At 29.7% G+C, this 24564-nt stretch overlaps 1 protein-coding gene across 1 annotated transcript in view; it reads left to right on the top strand.

Moving 5' to 3' along the window:
* LOC129911313 (fringe glycosyltransferase) overlaps positions 1-24564 on the top strand; it is a 129333-nt gene that overhangs the window by 55181 nt on the left and 49588 nt on the right. The window contains exons 3-4 of the mRNA XM_055989066.1: positions 8993-9041; positions 22083-22185. Of these exons, the coding sequence (XP_055845041.1) occupies positions 8993-9041; positions 22083-22185 (152 nt within the window). The remainder of the gene's footprint in view (positions 1-8992; positions 9042-22082; positions 22186-24564) is intronic.

Here is a 24564-nt window from a genome sequence, read left to right as displayed (position 1 = left end):
CAAGAATGGGTTCTATAAGTTTGCCGGAAGGTTAAACAAGCTATATTACGCGACTTGACCAAAAAGAACATGCGTATTGTTTTAGCTGGTTTGGTATTCTTTTCCCAAGACAGTAAAAGTCAACGATGCGCGTCACTTGCCCTTACTAAAGTAGTGGTCGGCAGCCAATTTGCATTTTTCTGATTTTGGAAAAAGATTTCGTGGGAAATCGTGGGAAATTCTTTTAGCCAACTCGGTGCCGCCACTGACTCGACAGCACTCGAATGGAACAATCAGTGACGATGATCTTAGTGTTTAAATGATTTAATTTCTTGAGATTTCTTGCTGGTGGGTGTAGATTGTGAAGCCAATAAAACTTCTTACAGAGACATGCTTGAGAAGTTAATTTGGTTTTATTTTTTATTTTTTTTTTTTTTTTGGAAATTGGGAAATTGATGACTTTCGTTTAGGACGGTAATTTCAAAATTGAATAATTTTGTTTCCCTTAAATTAATATAAGTTGAGAAAGAAATAGAGTTATTTTAAAGAATTGCCCGTGAGTATATTTCGTGTATTGTTTTAAAGAAGTTAAGCAAAACTTGTGTGTTTGTTAAGAAAACTTGATAAAATAGGTCCTGTATACAACTTTTTTTACTACACAAAAACTAAGTAGAGTTGTTACTCAAACATTTTAGTAGCTACTCAAAAACTAGAGTTTTACTCATAAACTTTAGTAGTTACTAAAAACTTTAAGTATTTAGGTACTCAAATACTTGACATACTCAAAAAATAATGTCAAAAACCTTATTAAATTTGAGTTATTACTCCAAAACTAGAGAACTTAGGTACTAAAAAACTTGAATAGTTACTCAAAAACTTGAGTCTTTATTAAAAATTGAGTCCGTACTACAAAACTTGAGTTGTTTCTCAAAAATTTGAGAAATTACTCAAAAAGTAAGTAGCTTATCGAAAACTTTGTTAAGTCGTTACTTAAAGATTTGAGTAGTTACTCAAAAATTTAAGTATTTAAGTAAGTTATTATTAAAAATTTGAAAAAATCCTCGAAAACTTTAGAAGGTTCTCAAGTAGGTACTTGAGTTGTTACTCAAAAATATACTTTCAAAAAGTTATAATGAGCTGTTAGTTGAGTGAAAATCTTTCTGATGACTCTATATTTCTATTGAAGTCATTTCTCGTAGTAGTTGTTTGCATCATTTCTGCAAATTCTTGACAAGTACCAATAATTTTAGCTAAACAGATGTCCTTTCCTTTCTTTTGATGCTAAAATAAACTATCACTGAATAGATAAATTAACAAACAGCAAACATATGTTCATTGTTTATGTTTGTTTTGCCTCTCGCATGCAAGAAGACTTGAACAATGATTTTTTCATTGAATAATTCATGACGATATCATTTAAAAAATTTGGCATGTACACATACAAAATACAATTCATTATCGGCACGTGCCTACTTTAAATGCAGTCAAGGTTTTATATAATTTCCTTAAAACTCTTATTGAATAAATTAAATCTTTTTTTTTTTTATATTTTTGTATATCTTTTATACATTTTGCAAAAACAACAGAGTGAAAAATAAAAGAATATAATAAAAAGGAAGCATTTGACAGGATTTTTTTTTTATTTCTGATGAATTTGACTCACAAACAATTCATTATTATGTGCATTGAATTTGAGTAAATTTTTGTATTGAATGGCGCTTATATGGATTTTAATTTATGCAAGCAATTGAAGAATTAAATATGAGAGTTTTTATTTATTTTTATAGCAAAAATCATCAAAAAAAACTGCATTTTTGTGGAACTGTAGTTAATTGGTAAAATCGATTTTCAACTGATATTTCATTTAAACAGTTTTGAAAGAGCTTTTATAGAGTCTTTAAGTACAACATTTGGGTCCAGAAACTGTCTTTAATTTGTGTCCTTTTTTTTTTAACTTTTAACAATTTAGGTCACACAATATGTCTCAAATCAATCTGAAAATAAAAATTAAGCTACCAATTTATACCTTGTTAAATGCTTCTTGTTTTTTTTTTAAATCAACTTTATTGCATTCAAACCCATAAATCAACTTTCAACAAAAAAAAAAATAAATGATCTCATATAAGTAGAAATGAAAAGAAATACGACACATAACGACATTGCATTCTTTTAAAAACAATATCCTTGATTATTCTCACCGCGACTCTCTAGAGAACAAAATTTAAAAAAAATTACAAAAAAAAAATAATCCAAGCGAAAAACCAAAAATAAAAGAAAACCAAGCAATTTATTCTACATTCCTTCACAATGCAACAATTAAGCCCGGTAAATGAAGTGCAATGGCAATATATATTGTTTGGTTGGAAGAGTGGTCTCGCGGTCGTAGTACTTTTAGGGGAAGTTGAAACTATGCAATTCATTGGAATCGGTATAGTGCTTTACAGGAATTGTACAATGGAACAGAATTATCAAAAAACTTGGATTTTTTTTATTGAAACCATTAAATTTGACATTTTGTTGGATTTTTGACATCTGTCAGATGGGAATACATATTTAAATGTCAAAAATTAATTAAACTTAGCCAATATTTTAATAAAATTTAACTTTAAAGGTTAGAAACTTAATTCCATGAATTGAAAAATGAATGCGTTCCACAAAATTAAAAAGTTCTATTTACAATTTTAAGTATAACACTCAAAGGGACAAAGGTTAATGTAATATAAGAAAGCCTATTATCTATTAACCAAGCAAATTTTATTCGAAATAGACACTGTGGAAAATAAAACCAAGTACTTTTGAAATAAAATGTGCATACGTTCCACAAAGCAAAATACGTAAAACAATAACGAATTACCAATTTCTGTATATGTGATCTGGAATGATAAAGACCATATTATTATTGAAGAACTTAAAATATCAAAATGAACAACTTTTGATGATAAAAGATGTTGTGGAATGTAATACTAAAATTTTCGATTTCGTATGAATTTTTAATTTTCACTTGAAATGGAGACTGTGTCTACAGCTGTATAGAAAACTTCTGTTAATATATCTTCTATACAAACAAGAGAAAATTATTTTCAGATTGATTTTGTTCCAGGTTTGACTAAACTCTAACCCCACTGTGCGGTGGCGGCAAAAGTCGCGGTGCAATACTTGCTTGCTGTGCTGTTGAAACATTTCAATTGGCGTAATCCGATACAAAGTAGCTAGTTACATTTTTGTACAACGAAATACAATGTTCAACCCTATACACAAGTCACAATTACTATAAAAATACAAAAAAAAAAAAACAGGAAAAAAAAACAAACAAAAATTTTAACGAAAAAAAATCTCTTTCGAAAGTCGTCCACAAAGAACGATCCAGCAGCGTAACGTTGCAACGTAACGTCGCCAATGACGCGATTCGATGTGAAATTGTTTTTGTTCGTGTGTTGCAGATGTAATTAAGGATTAAAGTGGCAGTAAAGAATAGTGAGGTATTATTTTTTTTTTGTATAGAACTCAAAGTACCCAAGTGGAGGACGAGACAGTAGATTGTAACGAAAAAAAAAACGAAATTTTTTTATTACAAAATTCAGATTAAATGGGTGGCAAGGTTGAAATGAGGTAGATTTCTGTGGGTTGCAAGGAAATTGAAAACATTTTCTTCTTGGAATGCGATTTCAGGAGGATAGTCATCCTCAAAATGGAGAGAAAAGTAATAAAGAAAGGTGCGATGCTAATTAGGATTTTCTTTTGGTTGTTTTTGTTTTATCTTTAGTTTCCAATTGCAACACTGAATGCAAAAGAAAATATACAATGAAAGGAATTGGGACAGAGAAAATTTGTATTCCTTGATTCTTATTTTTTACTTAAGCTTAGTTTTGTGAATGAAAAATTGAGAAATTGCCTGACCACAGTTTTTGTTCGATAAGAAAGATAAATTAAATTTTTAAGGAATTCTTCATAGCAAATTTAGTGTTGGTTTGATAAGCCAAAAAAAAAATCAGACAGAGAAATAAATGAAGCGATTTAAGCTGGAGAATTCACATCAGTTAAAAACTCGTGATTGTGGAACGCATTTGTTTTATTATCATAAAGTGGAATTACTCTGATGTCGAATCGTAAACTTTGAAGCAAAACTAAGCTTGAAGATTTTTAATCGTTTTCGTGAAATTTCACGTTTAAATGAGTGTGGAACTTATTCATTTACTTTTATAAAACGACTTTCATGATGATACAAGTAAAGTTGCTTGCGAATGTGTTCATGCTTTTCGTCGTTTCTTCTTGGAGCAATGAAAAAAAGTAAATGAATAAGTACCTCGTGGAAATAAATGTGGAACTTGTTCTTTGCCATAAAATGTTTACATTTATATTGAATCAATTAAAATGTTTTCACGTTATTTGTAGTTTTTTCCTTGAAAAAGAAAAAAAATGCAATAAAATGTCAAATAGCTTCTGAAATAAATGTGGAATCTATTCATTCACTTTAATAAGGTGGCTTTTATTATGAAACAAGTGAATTGGTTGAAGAAGTTCGATTTATTTCACGAATTTTGACTTTTTTTAATTGCGACTATGCAATAAATTGGCAAATGGATTGTGGAATTAAATGTGGAGCTTATTCACTTACTATATGTAATTAGCTGGGTTTTATTCTAGTACAAGTAAAATTGTTGACAAATGTTGAACTTAGACATGCTTTTCTTCATTTTTCTGTTAAGAATATGCGATAAGATATCAATTTGGTCATGGAAATATATGTGGAACCTATTAATTTAGTTGATAATACTGATACAAGTAATATTGTTGTCGAATATTGAACATTTTAATTGAGATTATGCAACAAAATGTCAAATACCTCGTGAAAACAAATGTGGAACCTATTCATTTACTTTATTAAGCTGACTGTTATTTTAATTGAAATAAAATGGTTGAAGAATATTGAACACTTTCAAGTTTTTTCTTAAGATTTCTTCATAAAATGTATAACAAGGCTCGAAAATAACTGTAGAACCCATTCATTTTTCACTTCATGAGACATAAAAAATAAAACTTCGTGAAAACAACAATGTTCTTAGCATTTTAACAGCCAGAAAGGTCAGAAAAGAATATACAAACTCCCATGAAACAAAGAACCGATTTTGACAGTTCCTTACAGGAGCTCTAAAGGTTTTATCATTTCATATAACAAAAGATCTAAAAAGACACTTTATCAGCTTCTGCTGGACGCATGAATTTATCTATCTCTGACATCAAATATACAAATGTAAGCCGCATTGCGCTTAAACTTCCTCGAGAAAGACCCATATCCTATCATCAGACATAGTCATCTCTCAACCGGTCACTCTATTCCTGGAACGGAACATCAGTATTGTTGTTAACTTGTTCTTATTCTTCTTCGTCAGACAAAAAAAGAACAAAAACATTGTCGCAGTCTATCTACCCCTCCTCCACCCCTCCCCCCTCATATTTTAATCACATTTTCATGAAGCAGTTTCATCCATTCCAGCAACATTGATATTCTCTACCAGATACATGCACCTCATAAAACGCATTTAGATTCATCTTTTCTTCTCCATGAGAGATGTTTATCCCCACGAGAGTGTCATGGTTCTTACCATGCCCACAGCACTAGAGACCCACACAAAATACAATGGTCCCAAAAGCATATCTTCTATAGAATTATAAACCTAACCTACCTTTTTTTTACTGAAAACGGTACGACTCTATACCAGGGGTCATGTTAATGCGGTACCTCATGTTCATTTTGAATGTTGCAACAAGATTCATATCATTGCCACTACTGGGTCCATTATGAGATATGACACAAAGAATCTAACATGTTCTCCATATTTGTATATAGACCGGAGGTGGGCCATATGATTTCCGTAAAGGTACTTCTTCTGGGGATCTAAAAACGTTCTGGGTTGTTATTTTTGTGTGTGATTGTGTACATTTGGTACTCCAAGTCGTTCAAAATCCAAGTCGTCGTAGGTTGTTTGTTGTATATTGAAAAATTGTCATGGGACCGTTCGCTTTTTTTGGGATTATGAGCTCTCATGGACAAGTAACACGAGAGGAATTACAAACATGGTCGAGTGTGTTATTTTACCGCTTCGGCTGCCATATGGACTTCAGGTAGTGTAAGAAGAAATTTGATTCTTTGAACATGACCATTGGAGTAACCTAGCTACAGTTGAAGTGGGAGTGTAGGTTGAATAAGGAAGAAAAATATAGGCTAAGTGTGATGATGATGATGCCGACTGATGGTGTGGTGACCTGAAACGTGGGCTCTATATTGAAACGATTCCAAAAAGGTGTTTATACTGACGAGATTTTCTGTTTATCTAGGCTTTAGGTATTCTTTATTACACTTTCTGGTGTGAAGTTGATTCTTCCTTTTCAATAGAAAAACGTGCTTCTGCATATGGTTTGTAACTACTGTATGGCTGCCAAGTTTACCTCAACACTGCATGAAGAAAATGCTGACATATTTTTGTGTATTTTTTGTAGATATTTCCTTGAATTCATACTGGAGGCATATTTTTGGTTCTAAGGTAATTTGTCCTTTAGAAATGAACAGGAGCAACAAAATTCATAGAGGAATTTTATTTTAATTTGAAACTCCGAGTTATGTAGATACGGAGGCAAATTGAATGGAATTTTCTTATGCAACAAGAATAAAGTAATATGACATCATAAGGAAATGCTAACAAAGTGCTCAAATTAAAATGAGAAATAAAGAACCTGCTTTTCATATGGGAAATTTGAAGATTGAATGACTTTACTTTGTTAAAAAATTTGTAAACAAACATCACAAGTCGCAAAAAGTAGTAGAATTTCGATATGAAACTTCTTACTTTATGACTTATTTAGTCTTAAATTCTGTATACTTCTGTTTTCTGCATTTTCCAAAGTCTAATTCAAATCCATAGATCGTTTTCCGCTATCATTTGCCGTTTTCGAAAAATCTCAAGACAAACATTGAACAATTTCGTCAATATTTTGTCATTGTTTTCAGTTTTTGACTATTCTTTACAAAATTAACTGCTCATTTGCTTATGAAGGTCACTCAAGCTTTAGAGATATATGTTGTGTCTTTCTGAAAGATAAATTCAAATACGTTGCCCATTTTATGCTATCATATGCCGTTTTTGAGATATGTCAACATAAAACATTCAAACAAAAAAATTATTTCGGCTCAAATAAAAAAAAATATAATGCTATTATGCAAATCTGCCTGTTTCCATTGCCCAAGGTAAGCCCAGGATAGCCCAAGATTTTTTTTTGCTTGCCCACCCTTGGTTCTAAAATTATAAAGGAATTATTTTTTTTTTCACATCGAAAATGCACCACAAAAAATATTTTTTTTTATTCAGTGTTCAAATTATTTTTTCAATGGTTGTGCACTGTGGTTCATTTGCCCAACGTTAGCCCAGGATAGACCAACTTTTATATTAGTTTTTATTCACTTCACAAAAAAAAAAAAAAAAAAAATAGTACGCACACACCACAGTGACCTTTTTAATTTATAATTTTGAAAAAGTAAATCCACTCGTGTGTGTCAAATGGTATTTATGTGACTTAGAATTCTTACTTGATTTAATGTAGTCCATATAACATTCCTGTTAATAAGCTTAAGTTGATTTGTTCTATTTCACCCTAAAAACCACAGCATACAAATATTTTTTCAAGTAGTGCAAAAATTATTGATTTTTTTGGTTTGCCATATTAGCACCTAGAAAATCTACATGCTAAGAAAAATCTATCCAAACATTTTTTCAAAAGTAACAACAAATATGAAATGGTGTTTGAAGTGATTTCTTTTTCAGTACACGAATAGAACTTTTTAGAGCATTTCGAACTAACATTGGTAATTCCAACTAATTTCATCATTTTTTTTTCGTTAGGCCACCCTTAGTTCAAAAATTATGACAAAAAAACTTGTTTCAAATTACCAACCTGTTTAAAAACAAAATTTGTTTTTTTTTTCAGTGTAAAAATTGTCCTTTTTACACTTTTTCTCAATTAACCATGCTAATTCCAACAAAATACATCACTTTTTTTTCGTTAGCCCACCCTTAGTTCAAAAATTATGTCAAAAACACTTTTTTCAACAACTTTCAATTTTCAGCTTCTATTTTTAGTCTTAGCTATTCTTAACCGAAATAAATTTGCCCAATCAGCAAAAAGCCTTAAACATAACAATCTATTTAATATGTGTTAACAGAACACATAACAAAAAACTATCTTCAATAAAAAACATACCATATCACTTCATTTTTATGTCTTGACATCAAATTAGTCTTAACGATGACATTTGATGATGTTCACAGTCTTTACAGGAGGAAAAAAGTTTTTCTTTCAGTTTACTCATCTGTTTTTCTCTACAACTTTCAAGATTAGATATCATCAGAAATTTTTGAAACTTTTCTTCATCTTCAAACCTTACCTGTGGATGCAAAACTATATTATACGAGCGAAATTCAATTTCAATCTCATGCTATACAAAAACAACAACAAAAAACTTATGTCTTAAATCTACAAAAAGATGAAAAAAGAAAAAACAAAATAAACTTTCATATGAGTTGAGAGTATAAAAAACAATGCCAATCATGTGCCATAATTTTTATTTCCCAACCTTCTTAGAGACTCCACATCTACAACACGTATTATGTCGTCCTGACAAGCAATTTCCTTCTTTTATATGTGACACCTTTTGACACTTTATTGCTCTAAGAAAAATCTACAAAAAAAAAAAAAAACGAGCCAACTGGGAAGGAAAGGATATGGAATAGTAGGAATGGAGCTCTCATAAACTAATCTGGAATTTGTAATAGAAAAACTTTTCCACTTTCATATTGTGGATATATGAAAAACCAACTCAACCTTTTTCTCTCTTTTTTTATAGAAACTTTGTAATATAACTTTCCTCTCTAAACACACACACACTCATAAAATATATTATAATATAGTGCGAATAATAAACATTATAATAATCCTGAAATTTTTATCTTTATTTTTTCAGACATGGTTCTTTACTGACACTGATGATGCTTACTATCAGGAGAAGACAAGTGAGTATAAGAGTTTTCAATTTTAAATAGAAATTTCCCGCCAGAAAGTTCATTGTTCTATAACACTTTGAAGCGAGATATGCCCCCAAGTCGTCCTTCTATATCCTCATCGTCCATCGTAAAGAATAATAATAATCGACAAAATTGGTTCTTCTCTTCTTGCAAAATCGCCTCATAAATCTTTTATACAGAGAGCTCCAACACCATCATCTTTCTTCTATAAAAGACCGGAAAAAAATAAAAATATTAAAATTTAAATTCTATTTCACTTCAATCAATGCAAAATGGTCGGTTTTTTGGTTTGGCTGCATTGCCGCCACATAAATCTTCAATGCTTTTATACAAAATGAAAATCCTTTAAGATCCTTTTTTTTGCATTTAAGAAAAAGATGATGATGAAGAAAAAGATCTCTATGAGAGTGCGTTTCCTCCCTTTTTTTGAAATTGCTTTCTTAACTGAAGAAGCAAAAAATTGAAAAAAAAAGAAAAAGATTTGGATAAATTTCCAATTTAGTTCATCATCCATCAGGACCGCCTTCTTGACCGCCTTATTTTGGCCACTGTCTGTCTTTTTGTTTCTGGCCTCTGTCTGCCAATCGACGGCAATCCAATCTTCTTTTTTCCCATCTTTCAATTCACTCATCGTCGCCGCCGTAGTCCATCGGACGAACGTTGTCGGTTTTAAAGAATTCTGATTAAAGTGCTACTAAACCAGTTCGCGCCCGTGTAAAACCGTGCGCATGTGCGCGCTCGCATTTTTAATTAAATCGCTCGATCCTTTTTTTACAATGCCATTGAAGCAGTGGTGGATTTAGAGTTGAAGACAGGAGCCTGAAAAAAGACAAACGATTCTTATGATTTTTAGTATATGCCAAATTTTGCTTGTAAAAAAAACTGGTAAATCAAAAATTGATTATATTACTGAATTCTAAAACTTTCTACCAAAATAGATTTAAATATTTGAAAACAGACTAAAAATGATATAAACCATTATATTTGCCAAATGATCTATTTTGGAAATTTTGTACTTAATTTAAATGCCGGACTCTTAAAATATTCTGTATTATATACAAAATTTGTCGTGTACCAAAATTCTAAATATAGAATTTGTATTTATCAAAATCTATACAGGAATTTAAAAAAAAAATGGAGTTAAAAAAAAATTACCTGCTCAATTATTTACTTTTCTTCCCTTTTTTTAAATTTAGAACAAAATTTTAACAATTAACAAAAAAATCTTAAAAATATAATAAATACCTACTTAAAAAAATCATTTAAAAATTTAAATCAAAATTTAAGAATTTCGTTGAAATAATAAAAATGTTTTAAGAATTTTGTACACAGTTTTTGAACAGAAAATAACACTTTTGTTTAGATTGAAATAATAATTCAGTCACTATGTCAAATAGGAACTTGTTCAAAATATTGTAAAAATGTTTGATTTAGGAAATTATGTTCTTTCCTATATGACGTTAAATTAAAAGTAAATCAAAATTTCTTACTTTAAAATTTGTTAATATAGCTTGTGCAAAAAATTCAAACAAACTGCTTCCCAAAAGTATGGTTTTATTTATTTATTTTTGTTTCTAATTTGGTTAACTGAAACCAAAGTTAAAAAACATGTAAAAGGAGTCAATTTTTGTTAGTTCTAAATTTATATTTTCAAAATTTTAATCTTATTAGTGGATAGGTTTGCATTTTGCACATGGATATACAATAAAAAATTGTTTAAAATTTTTTGAATTGTAATTTATAAAATTAAGATTTTAAAATTTTGGTACAGATCAGAAGGTATTTAAATTTATGCATTTTTTTTTTTCAGTTCTCCAAAAGATAAAATTATTCAGTTCTGTTTATATTTATTAAAAATTACCTAGATGTTAAGTTCAGCGCGCAAATCTCAAACCATAATTGGTTTTTGCCAAATTTTTTAATTTGCCAGATTCCGTGTCTTGAAGAAAATCCAAAATTTAATTTTTTTTTTAATTTCGGTATTTTTGTGTTTTAGAATTCGTTACAGTGTTTCTAACAAAATAAGCATAAAACGTTCGGAAAAATAAAGTCAAAATCTTTCAAGAATATTGTAAAATAAACTTCTTTTCAAAATTCTAATTTTTTATAAATTAAGAGCTTAATTATTTATTAAGTTCTTAATAAATAAAAAGAAAAAGTTTTAACTTTGTGAAGAACTTTTTACTGTATTTAAAATAGGTTGCGTTTTGTACTTAAAAATAGTTCCACTTTCGAAGATACGATAAGATAAAATTAGTTTATTTTTTTTTGTAGCATAGGTACGCCAAAATATGCAAATTCGAAAAGAGATTTTAAAAAATTCGTGGAAATAGGCGCAAAAAACCTAAAAATCTTTGAAATTTTGTCGTACTGAAAAATTAAGAAAAACAATCTTTGACCTGCCAAAAATTTTTAATCTCATTTTTTTTCGAATATTTAACAAGAATTTTTTCAAATAATTTTGTTGTTAAATGTTTTTAGCTAAGTACAAAAGTTAAGCATGTCCAACTTTTAAGATTTTTGCTTTGAACTTTGAACGCGGAAGATTTAGCACGCATACATTTTTAATACAGCTTAAATTTGGTAAACTAAACTAAAAAGTGCATTTTGCACTTTAAAGTCATTTGATACCTTAAAGTCATTTCCGAAACTGGCTCTTCTATGTCTTTAATTTTCGGAATAAGTTAATCCTGAAGGGCCTTGTAACCTTCGGTTCTAAAGCGCCTTTTCTATGCTCACACATCAAATGTGCTCCTTAGATTCCTTCTTTTGTCTGCCCACATGAAAATTTGTCTCGTTATTATGAGAATTTTGTTGTTGTAGGTATCTTCAATTTTTAGCAGCAACTATCAATCAGTTTTTTGACAGTTTCAAGTGGTTTTTGACAGACAGAATCTTCTCTTTTCACGTGTTTGCGTCCTTGATCGTCAGATAAATGTGCGATCAAAGATTCTTATGAATGCAGAAGCAGCATCCAGAATAACATAAAAGATGTGTAAAACAACGAGAATGCGCCAGTTTAGTATCTTCGGCCACTTTTGATTTCACTCGAAAAGTGGTATCTCGTGGATACTCATCAACATCCTCGCTTCACTCACATATCAAACTGAAGAAAAACCATCCGTGTGTTCTTTTCGTTTTGTATAATCTATGCTTTTGATGGACTTATGATGACCATCAAATATCAAAAAGAAATAAAATAAAAAATGAAATGGAAATATGTAAAACGATCACGTAGGAGGCTCAAAATCGTTCTTGAAAAAATACAACTCTCGTGTCTTTTTTTGTTTGATTTTTGTCGTCTTTTATCTCAGATTTCGTGTTCAAAAGTGGAAAATATCTGTCCATTTGTTTTGAGCAACACACAAATAAATGTGGGCGTGCAAGTTGATGGCTCTAGAGCAGCAACAAGTTGATGCGATGGCGTATAGAGTGTAGTGGCATCGAAATGACATTTTGATAGTTTTCTGACGTTTAAAATTGTTGTATTTTTTTTTTACTGTCAACCTAGAAGAGATGGAACAACACTCAAAAGCTGCATAAATGACCAAGCAGAAGGCACACACCATGTTTTTTTGTTTGTTTGTGTATTTTATAGTTTAGCTTCTGAAATTTTGTGTTTTTTATCTTTTGTTTTTCTATAAGCATTTAACATTTAAGTGTTATTTCCGAAAGAGATTGTAAAAGAAATAATATACAAATGGAACAAAATGGAATCTATTTAATTTTATTGCTTTTTAAAGGATTTTGTTTCTTTTGTTGTCGGATAAATGTTGATGTTACATTAAGTGCGATGAGGTTTTGAGATAGACTTGGGAGTGTTAAATTGGAGTGCTTTTCTTTTCTTCAAAAGCTGCGGTGGGTTTTTTTAATGGGTTACCATAATTTCTTGTCAGATATCACAGAAAAAAACGTGCGTGTGGTTTATGGAAGATTAAAAATATATAAATATTTTGAATAGGATTTAGTTTTGCTTTTAACTCTGTGAGCTCTAGATACGGCCAGCAGTGAGTGATGACTTTTGTATTGAAATAAGTTTTAAATAAGCCCACGCAATAGGTAAAGTTCATTTAAATTCTTTTTTAAGTGTGAATCACCACAGGAGACTTGAACAATTTAGGTTAGGGTTGGATTTATTGGTATAATAGATAAGCTAGATACAAAAATTAATGGTTTATCATAACATTTTTCTTTTTTTTTTTAAACCGTTTAAGACTTCTTCCTTAACACATTCAAAATTGAAAGGCCATGTCCTAAGAATTAATAAGTCTTCTTAGGCTTACATTGGAACATAACTTAATTCAGGCAAATTAAACAGACCATTCAAATACAATTTACTCAACTGCAATCCGAAAATTGTTCGAAATTGGTATAAACAATGGCCTAATTCATATTAAAGAATTCATAAAAGTCCTACTTTCGTTAAAGTCAACCATCTAGAAAAAACTCCAACCATTTAGCATACTAACGATTTAATTAACATTTAATTAATAAATTAATTGGTCCGTACTTAAACTCCAGAGGGCGCTATACATGCTTAATTTAATATTTCATCACATAGCCTATGACTAAAAGATAAGCAAAAGAAGCCCAATAATACTTCTTTTGCCAAATTGTGATATGTATTTTAAAAGTTATGATGGAACAAACATAGGTCGAAATCATGAAACTCCTATAACAACATTCACTTCATGTATTGAAGAACTCTTGTTTATTAAGCAAGAATATTGAAAATTCATCAAGAGTTAACTTTATTGTATTTCAATTAGTTGGTAAAAGTTGTTCAAAATCTTGAAACAATGAGAATCTTTTGAATATCCTGTACACCATTGTAAATTTGAGTATCGTTTTGAAAATTTCAAGAATTTCATTTTCAATTTGTCCCTAATGACTATTCAAGTATTTTTGTTTATCAATTCAAAACAGAAGATTTACTCCAAAAAGCTGATAACCTGTACAAATTTTTGAAAATTCATTCATAACATTTTCACATTACAGATTTCTATTTTAAGATAAAAAATTAAAATTCAAAAATAGCAATATTGAACAACACACCCACAAAATCCAATCAAACCCTCAATTGACCTTTTTATGCTTATTTAAACTTTTTCACTAGATTTCCAGTCAATAAGCTACCGTAAATTATTTCAATTTTCCATACTCCATAGGTTAACTACCTCACAAAAAAAAAAAGTAAATAAAAATCTTTGAAGTCTTATACCCATAACCAAAAACCACACAAAATCTTGTGTATTTTATTTTGTCTAAAATTAGCAGAGACCACCTATGGAGGTCGAAGTCGATGTGAGATAGGTTTTTTTTCTGGGAAAGTCGTCACTGAAATCTATCGACAATTTATTTTTTTCCCTCTTTCCCCAAAAAAAAAAAAAATAATGTCCTAATAATAACGAAGTTTGAGAGAGAGAACATAACTTAATTCATCCGTGACAACGCCTAAATTAGGCGTAAAATCTTATTCATTAAGTATTAAGATTTTTGTTTCTCCCCTCTGGCAAACCAAAATATAGATAAAGGTCGATATAGACACATAGATACGATACAATCAATAACATTTCAACAGGTAATCCAATGAATATTAATGATATACTCTTCCCTCTCATAATCTCGACTCAAAGGACACACGACGATTGAATGTGACGATGTGTGGTTGGTAGCGGTGTTCTTCGAATAACCAAAAACAAAGTCAATCCGTAAATTTAATCATCACTAATGAATTTATGACTATTCGATTGGCCTAATACCGGATGATGTTCGCAAAGGGAAATAACATGTACTGGGACTGGGATATGGAGTGAATAATTGGAGGGTAATATTATAGAATGGGGGTAGCGCATGGCGATAGTCCAAATAGGATTATAGAGCTTACCAGATGAATTCTATAGAATATTTTTTTTGGCAAATTGAGAACAAGGACGAAACGACGTTAATCAGGAAAAAAGTATTCGTCTACAACTCTGTGCCAAAAACTATCATCTATTTAGAGAAGAGCCTCTCTGTAATAATGCAAAATGACAATGACAGTTTCGATCGAAAATTATTTCACTTTTGGCAGCATGGTGTGTATAGTCGAATGTTTTTCAGTCCATTTTCATTAACATCACTCATAGTTTTTCATTTTAATCGTACCAAATGATTTATACTTTATTGTAATCCATTACCATAATTCTTAACTTGTGTAACAAATAAATTTAAATACTTTGTGGAAGTTTTTTTTTGTTATTTTATCAAGCTTCTTGATGGAAAAGTTTCTGGAGAAAAAAATGAAAAAAAGGAGTTTGTTGAGGGTTTTTGGCTACAAGTAAGAATTCTAAAGACCAAGTTTTGAGACAAATTCCAAATCTTCAAAAAAGCAATCCTTTATACAATATCGAAAACCTACAAGTTCAATGTTTCAATTTGAATCAAATGTCTGAAATTAAATTTTTATAGTCAGAAATCAATGAATCGAAAATCTCAAAACTCAAAGTTTCGAAAAATTTGCATTTCCAAAAAAGGGTACACATGTACTAATAAATTATTTTGGTCAGTGTATATCGTTAGTTTAATAAGAATAAAAAATAAAAATAAAAAAGAATTTCGAAAATTTCAAAGTTTTTCAAAATATTAGGTTCAGAATTCCAGTAATCAGAAAACAGTTTTCTGGTTCCCAAAAGTTAAGACTCTTAAAATCAAAATTCTGAAAACTCTTAATTTCGAAATGTTAAAATATCAAAAATATAAAATTTGGAAAACTCATTGGCCAATCCCAATTCACAGTTACCGAACACGAGAAAAAATTATCGGAAAAAGTTACTGAGCCCAAAAACCAAAAATTCAAATAAAAAAAAAAAAAAACATAAAATTTAGAATTAAATTAAATACCGGAAAATCGAAAGCAGGTATTCAAGTGGGAGCAGAATCCTAAAAGTCGAAATTCTGAAAAGTTAAAAGAATTTAATTGACAAATATTTTTAATTTCTGAATCTTTGGTTGTTGTTGAATGTTGAAACTTCAAGCAAAAATTTGAAAATGTTGGACACCCAGATTTTGGGTCTCAACATTTTTATTCCATATTTGTTCAAAAATTTTATCTGCTAACATGTGCATTAGGGTGTCCGTTATTTCCCAAAGTGATGTTTTCGGGGGAGACACCCCCCAGATCGAAAGTTTAGGGCCTAAATAAGGGGAAATTAGCAAAAAAAAATTTTTTGGAGGTCATTAACCAGTGCCTCTAAGGTCATACTTTCCCCATACAAATTTGTATGGCAAATTTTTATCTCATACATAAAATTTTTTTCTCTCGAGTTAAATCATCTATTTTTAAAATGTTTGTTGATTCTGGTTGGAAAATAGTTAATTTAAAAGATTACATTCAAAATTTCCCGTTAAAAAATATTTTTATATTTTATTTCGGGTTTTGAAATTATTAGCTGTTTTCGTAGTTTTTGCTTTCACCTATCACATAATTTTAAATGCAGTCTTATTGGTTTTTAATTCTTTTCAAATATTGCATTCAAAAATTTGTGTATAAATCAAAAATTTTAATTCTTTTAAATTTTTTTTGAAATTTTTGCCGTTTTTATACGTTTAAATTTATTTTTCTCGAACTACAAAAGATATGTTTATAATATTTTTATTGAATTTTGTTTAAAAATGATTCACCTAAAAAATGACATCAAAAAAGTTGCAAACAAGAAAGGGTAAAGTATTTAATAATATTTATTTAATATAAAAACGGCAAAAATTTCAAAAAAAAAATTAAAAAAATTAAAATTTTTGATTTATACACAAATTTTTGAATGCAATATTTGAAAAGAATTAAAAACCAATAAAACTGCATTTAAAATTATGTGATGGGTGAAAGCAAAAACTACGAAAACAGCTAATAATTTCAAAAACCGAAATAAAATATAAAAAAAATTGTTAACGGGAAATTTTGAATGTAATCTTTTAAATTAACTATTTTCCAACCAGAATCAACAAACATTTTAAAAATAGATGATTTAACTCGAGAGAAAAAAAATTTTATGTATGAGATAAAAATTTCCCATACAAATTTGTATGGGGAAAGTATGACCTTAGAGGCACGGGTTAATGACCTCCAAAAAATTTTTTTTTGCTAATTTCCCCTTATGTAGGCCCTAAACTTTCGATCTGGGGGGTGTCTCCACCGAAAACATCACTTTGGGAAATAACGGACACCCTAATGTGAGAATGAGATGAGTTTATTATTTTGCATTTTTGAATTTTTGGGTTTTCTTGCTACAGGACCGGCTTTAAAAGTTCTCTTGATACTGAATGTTGTTATCGGTAGCGCAATGAGTCATTAGTGAGTCCATATATAAGTCGTATTTCTGTTCTTCTTGTAGAATTTTTCGAAAAGGTTGAAGTAACGTTAACAATGGTCATTACATATTGATTGCACCACATCGGGATTTTAGGCCTAATAGTTTTGGGTATTTTTTGTTAAATGTATTTCATTGAATTACGAGTAAACCTTTAAACTACACCCTGCCACTTAAATAACACTTAATAGCCTTTTTAAGAGAGTTAATCTTTTTCAACAAATCCTACACTTTTAAGCTATTAAAACCATCAGTCGGTAAGAATAAACATTCGAATTCCATTGAAAAGGTGTCCATCCATTACCATTGTAGGTAATTTAACGATTTATTTAGAAAAAAAGTTCCTCCCGTGCAAGTCTAAGAGGGTCTATAAATTTATCACTTATTTAGTTGTAAAATTATCGAATAGGTGAAAATTTCTTCCCATTACTCTAAGTTTTATTACTTTTTTTTCTTCTGTTTGTTCACCAAATAAACTCACAAAAACTCCCAACTTCACTCTAGAGAGAGGATAGAAAAGCACCTCTGGAAGGAAAATAACAAAAAAGTATCTACGCTATAAAAATTGTTACACCTTATCGCCAAGAGTCTATCAATCTTCAAGAATTGTTCGGAAATTGAAAAAAAAAGGTGCGCGTCTCCATCAATAATGTCTTTTGTGTGTTTAAGGTGTTCCTAATGAATATTAAGTCTTATCTTTAGGTTTTTTTTCTTCGTTTTATTTTTGTCTTTCTCAATAAAGTGGCAGATTCGAACCACTACCACTTTTTTTTTTGTTGTTGATTAGAAAATCACAGGGAATAGGTCTTGGCACTCTCTGCCTCTGTCCATACAGTAGATAAAGACCTTTCTAATTGGTGATGTAGCTTTAATGAATTGCCATCGATCATTCAACAGTGGCATATAAAGTCGTAGATGGTGTCTCAGCTCAGGGCTTCAGCAGCAGTGTAGTAATATAAAAGAAGTCCACGTTAAAGAGTCTAGGAGGAAGAGTTGTATTTTTGCTTTATCGTGCTTTATCGAAAAAAAAAAAATCAGAAATAAGGTAAAAACTTAAAAATATAAACGGTTCCACATTCGTGTAGTTCGGTTTTTAAAATCAAATCTCTACTCATGAAATCGAATTATCTTTCATGTATTTTAAAAGTTGTCACTTTGAATTGTTATGTGAAGATAATAAAATGATCCAAATCCAAAATGATCCGAAAAAATTGCATTCTTGAAGTGCGGCTCAAAGAGGAAACTCTTCTTGCCAGATCCGATGATTATACCTCTGATATAGCTATAGTGGAATTTTTATTTTAAAAGCAACAAACAATCTATGTACAAACTTTAGGGAACATTTCTATATTCGTGAAGTGCGGCTGCAGAAAGTTTTTCCTACTTGAGAGATTTGGTCAGTAATTCCTAAATCCACGGTCTTAATACATTTTTTTTAATCTGACAAGCAACAAAAACTGCACCAGTTCAAAAATCAAATAAACAAAAACCACATTCGTGAAGTGCATCTTAATATATCTACAAAACACTTTTCTTAGGTTAAAACATTATTTCCTAGACTATTAAATTTATAATTTGTTTTATTTTGTTTTTGTATTAATTTGGTAGAAAATGGGGGGATTTTGGAAGCTTTTATTCGGAAGAAGATAAATGAAATTGATGAAGTTGTTTTGTGTGTGCGACTTGCGGCAGATAGCTTGAGAAAGTATATAAGTCGCGCGGGATGTGAACAAAGCCCTTTAGATTGTGTAGATTATTGATGAATGATAGATTTTCTTCACAGAAAAGATATAGAAGTTGGGGATTCTCTAGATATATATTAACAATTGAATAAAAAAAAAAAAAACAATATTTTTTTTTCCTTTCATCTAATTAACCATGAAGTTTGCTATAAATTTAAAAATGTCAATAATGATTTAATTCAATTTAAAAAGCTTCTTGTTATTTAAATTTTTGTTTGGTTAAATTAATGACTGTAAAAGAATTTATTACTTACAAGTTACATAAACTAGTTCTATTTTGGAAACAGTGACAACCTAAACAAAAGCTATGAATTTATTTGAGTCACAAAAAATTAAATCTTAAGTTTGGTTGGAACAAAGGATGAATTAAATGTTGTTTTAAAATTCGTTTCTTTAAATCACTAATCAAAGAAGAATACAAACTTGTAAGAAGGATCAATCTTAAAATAGCTATTAGAAATTTCATTCTAAGAAAAACTTAATAAGTGGGTTTGGTGAAAATTGTTGATTTTTTTAAATGGTTTTTGAGTTTTCCAGGCACCTTGTAGCTTTTTTATAGCTTTCGACCCCAATGCAGAAATTTTGTTTTATTTTCAAAGTGAGCTTTTTGGCAAAGATAACTTCTTAAAATTCCATTGAAACCATGACCCAAAATTTTGAATCTTCTAAATTCTGAAACAAGTTTAAATAAAATGAAAAAGTCTTTTCAACTCAGCACACTTGATTAAAAATGGTAAATTTCAAAACTTAAAACCCTCTGAAAACGCTTAATTCAAAATGTCCTTAAAAAAAAAAGAAAACACGAAACTGAAACATTTGTTAATTTAAGTATTTTTTCAGGATCAAAATTTTTCAGAATTTTAAATTGTCTGATTTTCGTTTTTGGGGATTTTCGATTTTCCTGGAGTTTTTTTTTCAAGATTAAGGCTAATCAAAAACTTTAACGCAGAAAGTCAAATTTTCTAAGAATCTATGGATTTAAAATACCCTAAATCTTGAAACAAATCTCGAAACTGAAAAATTAGAGTTTTTCGTGTTTCGGACCAAAGATTTTTCAGATTTTTGAGTTTCCTGATTTTTGGGTTTTTATTTTTGTGCATTTTTGGGATTTAGTAGTTTGGATTTGAAATTTTATTGCCTGAAACAGATAATAACCATCCTTATTCAAGATTCTTTGATTCTGTCATCGAGTTTCTTTCGAGCTTATCAGGTAGTCTCTGTAGCCACACAACATAAATAGTGGTTTTATTGTCTTCCTCAAAGAGACACAACTTTTAAAATAATTAAAAAAGTTAGACAACTAAAGTATAGTTAGAAACGTCTTGCTAGTTCGTTGGTTATCAGCTATTTTTCGACTTAAAAAAGGGCTAAATTTCTTCAAAGTGAACTAAAGAAAAAAAGTTAGCTTATTGCTTACCTATATCTGAGCTTTTCGACGGTAAAATCGTTCAATCTCAGATACACAAATCTGAGTAAAAGTTTTATTTTCCTTTCCCATAAAAAAGAAAAAAAAAAAAAAAAAACAAGTAAACAAAAACCATTCAGACAAGGTCATGTAATATGTTATCAGAATCAATATACTTTTCCAAATGTATCCTCTTATTTGTTTCGATTTAAATCAATCAACCATAAAAAGCCTTTTACTTCCTTTATAAATTTCGTATACCTACATTTTATTAGAAAAAATAAAAATCATCTTATAGAACAAAAGAACAAATAATCTTCCAATAAAATATCCAATTCAGCGCGTTTTCTTCCCCAAATTGGTTCGCTAAATCCAATTAATTAACTACACTGTCTTTATACCCGAATTGACATAACCTTCATTGAGCTAACATGGTTTCGTGTGTCCTTTTTTTATTCGAATAGAGAAAGATTTTGATCTTTGTTGTTTTTTATTGATTTCTACAAAAAAGTTCAAGAAGCAAAAATCAAATCAAAAATCGAAATTTAATATCATTGTGAATCTGATTCCACTAAAATAACGAAAAAGAAGAAATAAAAAAAAAAGTTCAAATTCCAGGAGCACAAATTTCGTCTAATGAGAAGAGTCACCTTTTATTAAAAAAACAAAAAATAATGAAAAACGGTTCCGATATAAAAACCTTTTAGTCTCGCAACTTCGGTATCAGTCTCGGTCACCTGAATCATGTTAACTATGTGAGTTAATCATTCTTAAAAGTCGGCATTTTGATTAATGTCCTCCATAATTAGACAACTAATGAACCAACTTTTCAATATTTCTTTGACTTTCGTTCGTTAGAACGAAAGAGTTTTATACCATTTTCTCCGACTTGACTGAAAACGGAACGAAAAGACTGCTATAAAACTTACTTAACAAAGGGGTACCAAATGTATATTGATATCAAAGGGAATGGCAATCGGAATTTTGATTAGGACACCAGAATGTCTCATGCGCTCATTGGAAGCGCGATGGCCCTGGGTGTTGCGATGCCAATATAAATGTCGACCTTTTTGAAATATTCAAGTCTTGAAAGTTGGAGACGCGCGGTTACCGAATTTCAATCTTTTCTTTTTTTTTTTGTCGCTCTGATGCTCAGCTCATTGTGTGTTATCGTTGTCGTCGTCTTCCTTGGGGACTTTTTCGTTGGGCAATTTGAAAAATTTTCATCCAATTAAGGCGCAGTGGTCTCATCTTGGAGACGTGTGGTAGAGCGCGAGCCTTCTTCTCCTTGGAAGACTTTATATGGATGGTTTGGTTTTTCGTTTTTGGATTTGTATGTGGAGCTTGCTTTGCTTTGCTTGACTTGGTCGCGTATGTGAGGAAGGAGCAACTCTCCTTAACGAGCTGCAGAATACTTCTTAATAAACATTCTCGTACACATATTTCTTGTAGCCAAGTCGCCGCGAGACCTTATTTACTTATATGAATTGGATTTCCATTTTTTTTCTTATTTTTGTATTATATATCTTTTTTACAGAAGGACATCTCATCAACACAAATTGCTCGATTGGACATTTTCGTAAAGCGCTTTGCTGTAAGATGTCAGCGGAATTGGATGTGTTCCTGGAAAGTGGCAAGAAGTGAGTACCTACAAAAAATATTTTTTTTTTTTTATATAAAAATTGAAATTAAATTGAATTGAATTTTTGTTAGTGGATTTTGTGCCTTAAGGGGGGTTAAAAGAAATACTTTTCTCCCCGAATAGGGTATAAGGTTTTAATTAAATTGAGCTTGGTTTGGTAAATGGTGGTTGACCTAAAAGATACAAAATTCTTGTTGAGTGAAAGAATTTCTTTTGACATGAAGTTGCTTTATTTTTGAAGGTAAAAACGACCTTTTTTTTTGGCCTTTTTCGGTCTTCTTTTGACGAAGAATGTTCGTTTTATTAAATTGATTTTCTTAAAGTGAAAGTAGAATCAGTTAAAAATATTGGATTGAAAGTCTTGTGTTTAGCTTCCCCCAATACATAGTAGGTACGTGAAGTTAAGTGAATCTTTGTAAATGAAAAGATCTAAGAGGAACAAGTCTCGAATTTCAGTTTAATGTCGTATTGAGAACACTACAAAACAGCAAAACATTTTTTTTTTTTTTCAAGAATATGAACTCTCAGAAATTTAATACCTTGAAAAGCCAAATACCAAAAACCAACAAAAACAAAAAAGTCTAAAAAACCAAAATCAAAAATTTAATATTTCGAATACTCAAAACTTTACAACTAACACCCGAGCCCTAAATATTTTAAAATTCTAAATTCCCGAAAAAAATAGAGAATGCTTTCATGGCTTTGTTCCATTTAAGTAGGTACTCCGAAAACCTAGAGCCCCAAAAACCCGAAACGTAGAAGCAAAATTCAAATATCGACATATTTTACACATACATTTTTGTAAACATAGATTTAAGAAATCGTATTTTGTGAATCGGGATTCTGCCCAGATCCCATAGTAAAAATTAAATATTCCTTTTTCTTTAAAATTCAAAATTTCGGGTTTTCTGGATTTTGGGTTCACCACATTTTTGTTTTTTCCTGGATTTAGGATTATAAGGAGAAAGTTAGATTTTCGGAAAGTTAAAAATTTGGATTTTGAGGTTCTAACTCCAATTCGGAAAACTGAAATCTAAAATATATGTATTTATATTTTAAATTTTAGTTTTCAGAATTGGAGTCAGTATCTCAAAAAAAAAAACATTTCTCTAAAATCAGAAAAAAATTGGACTAACCCAAATTTTATACCTATTAAAAAAAATTTAAAAAAAGTTTAATTTTTCCAGTTGTTTTGAATTTTTAATTTTTGGAAACAGGTCACAATCTGCCTGATGTATTAAAATAACTAAAATCCAAAATTGTGTTGTTTTAAAATCTCGAAAATTAAAGTTGAAAACCAGAACTTTGAAAGTTAGATTTTCGCAATTTTAATTTTTTTTTTTTTTATTTTAAGTTAAAAATTAGGATTTTTGAGATTCTAACTCCAATTCGGAAAACTGAAATCTGAAATACTTGGGTATTGATATTCCAAATTTTAGTTTTTAGAATAAGAGTCAGCATCTCAAAAAAAAAAAAACATTTCTCTAAAATCAGAAAAAAATTGGACGAACCCAAATTTTATACCTATTAAAAAAAATTAAAAAAAAGTTTAATTTTTCCAGTTGTTTTGAATTTTTAATTTTTGGAAACAGGTCACAATCTGCCTGATGTATTAAAATAACTAAAATCCAAAATTGTGTTGTTTTAAAATCTCGAAAATTAAAGTTGAAAACCAGAACTTTGAAAGTTAGATTTTCGGAATTTTAATTTTTTTTTTTTTTTATTTTAAGTTAAAAATTAGGATTTTTGAGATTCTAACTCCAATTCGGAAAACTGAAATCTGAAATACTTGGGTATTGATATTCCAAATTTTAGTTTTTAGAATAAGAGTCAGCATCTCAAAAAAAAAAAAACATTTCTCTAAAATCAGAAAAAAATTGGACGAACCCAAATTTTATACCTATCAAAAAAAATTAAAAAAAAGTTTAATTTTTCCAGTTGTTTTGAATTTTTAATTTTTGGAAACAGGTCACAATCTGCCTGATGTATTAAAATAACTAAAATCCAAAATTGTGTTGTTTTAAAATCTCGAAAATTAAAGTTGAAAACCAGAACTTTGAAAGTTAGATTTTCGGAATTTTAATTTTTTTTTTTTTTATTTTAAGTTAAAAATTAGGATTTTTGAGATTCTAAGGGCCGATTTGTTGACACTCGATTTTCTTTAAATCAAGGATTTTTGTATGGAATAATCCTTGATTAAAAGATAATCGACTATGAACAAACCGGCACTAACTCCAATTCGGAAAACTGAAATCTGAAATACTTGGGTATTGATATTCTAAATTTTAGTTTTCAGAATAAGAGTCAGTATCTAAAAAAAAAACATTTCTCTAAAATCAAAAAAAAAAATTGACTACCTAACCCAAATTTTATATTA

This window comes from Episyrphus balteatus, chromosome 2 (assembly GCF_945859705.1).
Source record: "Episyrphus balteatus chromosome 2, idEpiBalt1.1, whole genome shotgun sequence".
NCBI classification, from domain to species: domain Eukaryota; kingdom Metazoa; phylum Arthropoda; class Insecta; order Diptera; family Syrphidae; genus Episyrphus; species Episyrphus balteatus.
This window is presented reverse-complemented; position numbering and strand designations above follow the sequence as displayed.